At 34.1% G+C, this 8,635-nt stretch overlaps 1 protein-coding gene across 1 annotated transcript; it reads right to left on the bottom strand.

Moving 5' to 3' along the window:
* Nucleotides 1–7,132: 7,132 nt before the first annotated feature.
* On the bottom strand, nucleotides 7,133–7,637 carry LOC131030009 (probable truncated L-gulonolactone oxidase 7, mitochondrial). Its single transcript, XM_057960688.1, has 2 exons — nucleotides 7,472–7,637; nucleotides 7,133–7,380 (listed from the first exon to the last, which is right to left on the bottom strand). Exons 1-2 carry the CDS (start codon nucleotides 7,635–7,637, stop codon nucleotides 7,133–7,135), a joined length of 414 nt encoding a protein of 137 aa, XP_057816671.1.
* Between the last annotated feature and the right edge of the window lie 998 nt (nucleotides 7,638–8,635).

The following is an 8,635-nucleotide window of genomic DNA, read 5'->3' as shown; positions in this document are numbered from 1 at the left end:
CAACCAAGCAGATCGAGAAAAGAAAGGGAAGTTTGAACCAAACTGGTTAGGACTATTTGTAGTCACAGTAGTATTTGGGTTAGGAGCATATATCAACATAGGATGGGGATCAGCTCGAGGAACCCATCAATAGCATGGATCTAAAGAAGTTTTACATGTGAAAAAGCAAAAAAATCCAAAAATAGTGCAAAAAGAAGAAAATCCAAAAACAATGAAAAAGAAGAAAAATCCAAAAATAGTGGAAAATATTTATTTTTTTTAATTACAAAAAGTGCAAAAAAAATAGATGGTGAAAACCTGGCAAACAAGTGCTATCTGTCAGCTAGCTCTTCCATCTATTAGTTCATGCATCCTTTCTCTTTCATTCATTTTCCATCAACGTTGCTCATATCCATAATAAGCCTTTGTACATACGTAGGCATCGCAGTTGATTTCTCACCATGGTTTGGATCATTGGGTATATCATTATGACTTTATTTCTAGGCTTGGGGAAAAATCCTGCACCTGGCTGGGGGCAAAAGATTTGATCATTTTAGGCTTAATCAAACAAGAAGAACAACAGTTAGACAACACTTGTCAAGCAAAAACTGAGACACATCCAACGTTGAGCATGAGATCAAATTGTCAACCATCAAACTATCACATGTTAGTCTAAGCACATCCCACACTTTTTCAATAGATGATATCTTTTGGATAATGCTTTTAACACTTTGGTTCAACTTTTCTATCTTGATTTTCACTATCATGATTTCTGAGTAACTCCATGATGTCTCTGACTAGAGGAACAAGGAAGGAACGTGATATTTTTCTTGTCTACTCTTGTAAATTAATCATTACTATGTGAAAATTTGTCTCAGGACATGATCATCAAAGTATCATCGAAGACATTTCCTATTTGCATATAGAAATGGTTAATATTGCCTATTTTATGCAAGCAACACTTGGGTCATCTTGGTTCAAATATACCTCTATTTTTGTGCTAACTTGCAATATTAAAATCCAAGAAAGTTGTTCTTGGGTCATCATGGTTTAATTATACCATCGATGTTTGCACTCACTTACTACATTTTAAAAAGCCCAATGATGAAAAAATGCAATAACCCAGTGGCTGGTCCGATCGTAACTTTGCATTTCATTTGCATTTAGCTTGCATTTCATTCTTGCATGGGATCCCACAAGCTCATCTTATCCAAGGTTAAATCTATCGTAGGAATCATCAAAGGATCATCATAAGTGTATACACAATCAGACTAATGACTCATCTCTCTCCAAATATTGTTGACCCAACAAAAATTTTATATTATCCCCTCAACAGAACCAACATCAGCATATCTGCATCTTCCTGCAACCTCATATCAACAAAATGCAAGTTCTTTATTTAATCAACCTTATCAATTCTATCAATCGATCACATCTAATATATTATATCATGTCTTATACAGGATGTATCTTTCTTGGAACCAGATGCTGTGGTCAAGTCTTATATAGGATATATCATTCCTAAAATCAAACGCTTTGATCATCTTTGTCTTATATAGGAGGTGTCATTCCTGAAACCAGACTAAATCTCAATTTTATCAATCTAATCAATCAAGATTTATCAATCATCACATCAAGAACCGCATCACCGTAATCAAAGAACTCACACTTTCATCAATCAATGTTGCAGAAATTGAATCAATTCTCATCGGGAAATCAATTTCGCAATGATCCAACCACTCCAAAAGTCAATTATCTCAATTAATCTCCTGAGGGGGCATCATCATACCATAATTTATCAATTGATGTCTGGGGCATCCTATCCAACCAATATCATCATCAAAATGAGATTATTCTTTGAATCAATGCATCATCATACCTCACTTCAAAGAGGGGCAAAATGTATACACCTAAAAATGGTCTAAAGATAATTAATTGAATAAGCAATTATTTAATTAATCCCCCTTCCCAATTTAATTAAATTCATTATAAATTTGATTAAATTCTCTCATTCATCTACTTATTAATAAATCTAAGGATTTATTTAATAGGTTCATCTCAATGGTATCCTTTGATTAATTAATCCTTCCCCCATTTAATTAATTTCTTCTAATCCCCTAATTAATTAAAACAAATCAATTTATGAGTTTTTGAAAGTTAATTAGCCTTTTCCTATTATTTGAATTTTTAAATTCAAATTACCCACATGTTTCCTAACTTCTAACCACCTAACCTAAACCATTCCACCTTCCACCTAACCCTAGGTTTAACTAACCCTATCCTATCTTGCACATCCTAACCTCCTTATCATAACCTCCTATGGTGTGGATATTCTCTCCTTGAGACACATGGCACTTTAGCCACATGTCTCCTCCCTTGGACACTTTTCATCTTATGAGAAAGGATCCTTGACACTTGTCACCATAGAGATGACAAGTGTCTCTCCCTCCAACCTCTTCTCCAACCTCCTCCAATTTCACCCTTGATATCTTCAGACTCAATCTTGACCATTGATTCCTACCACATCACCCCTGGCCTTGGAAATCCTATAAATATCCCCCGTTTTGGAGCACAAAGGATCCCATCTCATTTTAATCTTATGCATTGTTACTATAGGCATATCCATTTTAACATATCATTTGAGCATTGTTATTATAGGCAATTGCATCTTAGATCTAGTTTAATTAGATCATTTTCTAACATAATTGTTGAATCATTTAGCTTAATCAATCTATTTTCTAGCTTAATTGCATCATCATCATAGCTTAATCATGCATATCATTAGCTTAATTAGACTCTTGGATCAATCTAGCATAATCAATCTCATCTAGCTTGCATATCATCATCATTTCAAATCCTTCATCTAGGTGTAGTCAAGTCACTGGGATTGCTTATCCAGATCTAAGAGAAAATCCATACTCGCATCTCTTAGGAGGTGATAGGTCGCTTTGTCATTGTTTATCTTTCATTTTCTTTTAATTTTTTAACCATGCTTGTAATGATTTATTGAGTGTTTGTGTTGCAGCTGTAGGTACCATACTTCACAGGTACGACAAATATATTTCACGAGTTTAAATAAAATTTTGTGGGAATTTTGTTGCTTTTCTATCTAACAGTTGTAAACATTTCAAACATCTTGCACCCCTCTAGGATGATATCAACCGTGAATCACCCAGTTGAGCTTGTATAGCTCACATAGGGAATGTCTTTCACGTAATTATTTTTAAATATTAAACTTTTTTTTTACTTTTTTATTTTTTTTATAAATTTTGAATGTGTTATAATTTTTAGAATAATTATCTTTGTATTATCATATAATTAAAATGTTATATATTTTGAATCAAAGTAAATTATTAATTTTTAATAAAAAATTCTTGAAATAAATTGATTTTTTAATTGGTGGAAATTTATTTCACTATTAAAAAAGATGAAAATAATGAAGTTTTCTATTTTTAATAGACAAAAATAAGATAATTCCACTCACCACATGTATTAATTGAGCCTAAAAAATCACATTATCAATGTGGCCTTATAATTCTCGCAGGGTTTGTGTGTACATTTATACTCCATTTGTACATTTAGAAAATTTAGAGTGGTCAGCAAAGCATATCATTCCAATATTCTTATCTTTATTTGAGTAGTAGGTATTTAGGATTTGAGGGAGATTGGTTTCAACATAGGATATTTTGATTAGGTTTGTAGGAAGACCCTCACCTTCTCCATTTCTAGTTTGCAGTCCCACCAATAGTTTTGGCCATTCTTACTAGAGTTTTTGATCTAGTTCATGGTTATTTCTTTTAGATCATATGATTTTATGGTTTTGTTTATATTCAAGATTTTTGAATACACACTATATAAATTTGGCTCATGTATTTGTTCCACCATTCATTAAAAACTTAAATAATTTTTAAATGTTAGGTTTTTTTATGACATATATTAAAGTTGGTATTTGAATTATTATTCTTATTTTTTTTCTTGTTTTCTATGTAATATTTTGGTAAATATTGAAGTAATCATAAAAATCTCTACCTTTTGGATCTTGCATTCATATATGAAAGTGAAATTCAATTAAATTTTAAATGATTGTGCTAGCACCTATTGTACATTGACACATTGACTTGGTCAAGTAAATATAGAGTGATAATGAGTTTATACCAAAATAATTATAAAAATATCTATGATTCAATTCTTTCCTATATAAGTATCTAAAATTAAGATGATATTGATGTAATGAGATTTATCTCTACCTTATGATTCTTACCATTAAAAATATTCAAACAAGATTCTACTAAAAATGAAGTGAACAATGTGACCTCTATCATTTGAATCATTCCTCACAAGTGTCTAATAAAGATTATGTTTAAATTGATGTTATTATAATAGTCTTCACCTTATGAATCTCATCTAGCTCTCAATTAGTGATATTTATATATTTTATACAATGGGATTGTTGCTTTTGACCTAGGTTTTATTATTATTGATTTGTTGTTAGTGTTTTTGGGCTAGGTTATAGTGGTCATTTGTTGACTTACTTGCTATGAAAATATTTTTAAATGTGTAACTTTTACTCTTTTATATAATCAATATATTTATAAGTGGTATCCACCTTTGATCTTAAAAAATGGTTATATTTGAATTAAAGTAATCACATGACAATATTTTGTTTTTTAATGGGTGTGTCTTCTTTAGCTTCAAACTGGCATTAAATAAGGTTGGGAACTATTCTATTCTTGTATTTGTACAACTACTTATTAATCACTCTTAGTCATTTAGTGTGGACATTACATCATGAGATGAGCAATGTGATTTGTGACTTGCTTTAATATTCCACTATCATCACATGTTGGTCTATTAGAGTTCAATGTTGGTTTATTAGGGGAGTGTATTAATTCTTTACAATAGGTTCATATCAATTTTCATAATTCGCCCTATTAGAATGTTTACTTACTAGATATTTCATATCTTTTTATTGAGTTTCGCTCATCAAATATTGAAGAAACCTTTGAGGAATTAGTGTTCCTCATTGGTAGTAGTAATTTTTATCTATTATCTTCATATCTTTAGTACATATTCCTCATCTATTTCTCCTTTATTTTGAGAAGAAACTTTCTTTAGTTAGGACTAGTATACATTATTTGATTATGAGACTTTTGAACACCATTGTGGGCGAGATTTGTGTAGTGTATAAATTCTCACCTCCTCGATTCATTCTTTTAATTGAGAGTTTAGTATAATTGCACCATGGGGATTCTTTCTTCTAGGAGGAATATTCATTGTTTGATGTAGAGGAACCTACTGTAGCACTCCTTATGAGACCATTTTCACTTACATTATCTTTATGCTAAATGAATTTATTGATTTTGTGAAGGGATTTTTGAATCTGGAGGAACTATAGCTTTTATTTCTTTCCTTTCCTTTATTTGGGGCTTCCCTCTCTTTTTTAGGTTTATTTCCTCTCTCTACTTTAGGGGATATTTATATATAATTCAAGGAGATTCCTTCACTTTTATTGGTTGATTTTCTTCTCTATAGTGGAATCTTATCAGCATGGGTACCTCATCAAGATGTACATTGTTAGGACACATATTTTTCATCGACCTAATACATGTGGGTTTTTTATTTTGTAGTGGCATCCAACCTTTTTATCACCAAGATTTGATGGTTATGTTGTTTATATTGGAACTCATCTTTTACTTGTTCCTTCCCTTCAATAGGTGGGATTTTTGAGGATGAGATGAGTTCCTAGTTGAGATTGTTAGATAATGTGAGAAGCAGGAACCAATCAAGGATCTAATATCAGTCATAGATCGCATACAACTCCACTCGATAGATGGTCAAAGATCAAAATAATAGAATGGAGAGAAAATCTAAAATGAGAGAAAATAGAAATAAAGAAAGAGAAATTAGAGAATTTACTCTTGATATACTCTCACAAAGTTGTCATAAAACTTGTGAAATTGAGAGGAGAGTGTTGTATATCCAACAAAAATAAGGTGTATATATCCAAGAGGTGCGTTAACTCATACTTCCTATAAGAGGTAAGAGGTTTTACCTACTCTGTAAATATCGAAACATGTAGCATAATCTCCTTAAGTGAAGATAGAAAAGGAACTTTATGAAAGGTAGCACATAGAGCCAAAAGACGGTGAGAAACCCAACTACAAAAAAGGAGCTATGGAAGATAGCAAATATAGCTAAAAGAGGGTGAGAAACCTAACTACCCCATAATGTACTCTGGTAAGGACAAAGTAGTTGTTATGAAAGGTGGTGCAACAAGCAAAAAGAGGGTGTATAACTCAACTACCCATGTGTGGGATAGAGTGACACATGTAGTTGAAGTGTTTCACCACGTGTCCTAATATTAACCACTCTTACTAAATCTAAGTAAACTTAAATAACAAGTGTAGGAAAGAGAAATATCCATAATATAAGGAAAATACAAAACCTACAATAAGACCCGCCTTGAGCATAACATAGCTAAGTGAAAAGTTGGGTCTTGACAAATGAAGCCATGTTAGGTTCCCATGTACATAGAGATTCCCCTAAAAGAAGAAAAGGGAAGAAATAAATATAAGAGAATGTGTGTGTTTACAAATGAATAAAAGCTAAGAGAATGAATCCAACTTCACATAATATTACAGTATTTATCAATATATAATATTTGAAGATATTCTCCCAAAATAGATATATAATAAAAATGACATAAATATACTAGTTCCATCATTACAATTGTAAAGAACTTCTATAAATGACCATAAATTAAAATGCATATTCCAACAAGAGTATTTCAATAATTTAATTTTAGATATCTATATTTCCGAAGTGAACGTTCAGCCGAAATAAGAAATTTAGAAATTTAAAGTCAAAAGTATTTTGCTCAAATACTGTCCTGCTGGAACTGTGCGTACTTGGAACATAAAAAGCAAGCTCACAAGCAATATGCATAATAAATTTTATTTATTCAGGGTTCCTATGTGATTTTGGAAAGGATTTGCAAGAAGACTGAAACTGAGCTTGGAGGTTGTCTAACCTCATCACAGAGCATAGTTCATTTCATTTGTATGCTAAAATATTACATAAAAATAGTGTGGCTTAATTTATTGTCGAGCTTAATTAGATAAATTTCACGACCATAAGATTCCATTTGTCAGTATCACACTTGTATGCAGACACTAGCGTTCTTCCAAATTTTCCCGGCTCTGCACAAGAATCCTTTGTCCGGAGCGCAATGACGATCTTCTTTGCAAACGCACAGCCCATCTAAAGCCCACCCATCTCGCCATATTTGAACCCCTTTGCCGATCCCCAGCACTCCATCCGACCACCCACTAGAGACATACCCTTTTGGGTCCAACTGCTTCCTTACCTCCATAAACTTGCCCAGATTCACAGTTCGTTTGGCTGCTCCATCGAAAGTATACATACGATTCTTCCCCCAGTGCCGCACTCCTCCTTACTTGAGCAAAAGCATCTGTTCAATCTCATCAATTACATATCCATTCCACCGCAGGAAGCATTCCCGGTTCTCGGGAACGGAAGTACATAAATTCAATAACAACGCAATCTTCTTTATGGGACAAGTAATCGGTGGACATCTTAAAATACCGAAACTCCACTCCCAGATAGGAAGCAAAGGTGCACAATGCACTTGGATCCATGTCGCGAAGCTACTTCGGGTCTCTAATGGCTTCTGTTATTCTCGACAGAGGGATTGCACCGGAAGTTTGATAATAGAAGTTGCCCTTCACTTCTGTGTCCCTTGCGCAAATAGTGTCGTTGCTTTTTAATTCCTTTGGTTTTGACGGATATAGACCGTTCTCCTTATTTTCGGGCATTGATCTGGCAACCCGGGACACTCTGAATAAGGTGATTGTAGCCCACCACAGGAAAGCCTCAGAAAGTTTGCCCATCGTTCAGATATCTATTCCCTGTCTTAATGCCTTACTCCACCTGCGTCCTCACTAACTTGCAGAGGATACTCGTATTTATCCTCGCATTGTTCAATTCCTCTGCACAAATTTCCATCAGACGAAAATCTAGAACGTGGACTAATTTAATAAATGAAAATTGAAAAGAACTTACCCATTGCCCTGTTTTCTACAACGCTCTTCCCCGTCGCCGGTTGAAAGGAGATCGGGGCGACTGTGCCATTTCCCGGAACGTCTAGGGGGACTCTGTCCTGACTGGCGTAGACCACTTTATAGAACGAAGGGTACCAATTCAGTAACCCAAACTCATGCGATTTAGCAAACTCTAGAATATTTCCAGATCTTCTTGAGCTTCAGTACTACCGAACACTTGAACATCTTCTCCACAGCAAACGTCACCTGAGAAATGGTCCCCAAGGGGCCAAGACTTCCAATGAAAGCCGCAACAGATGACCCCGGCCATGGACAAGCCATCCCAGTCGGTCGTATGAGGCAACGCAAGCCCCTTCACTGCCAGTCTATCCAGGAGCTTTCTTAGCTCAACCCCTGCATCAACAGTAACCGTCATGGATTCCTCCTCGACCGTGATTCGTGAATTATAATCCTGAGTACTGTTAACAACGCCACTGTTTCCACCAGGGCATGCGAAACGGTTCAATGAATGTGCACTCCTAGTTATGACACACATTTTTTCATGTTTCTTGACGCCATATGCAACTGCCTGGATA

Source organism: Cryptomeria japonica, chromosome 7, assembly GCF_030272615.1.
Source record: "Cryptomeria japonica chromosome 7, Sugi_1.0, whole genome shotgun sequence".
Taxonomy (NCBI): domain Eukaryota; kingdom Viridiplantae; phylum Streptophyta; class Pinopsida; order Cupressales; family Cupressaceae; genus Cryptomeria; species Cryptomeria japonica.
This window is presented reverse-complemented; position numbering and strand designations above follow the sequence as displayed.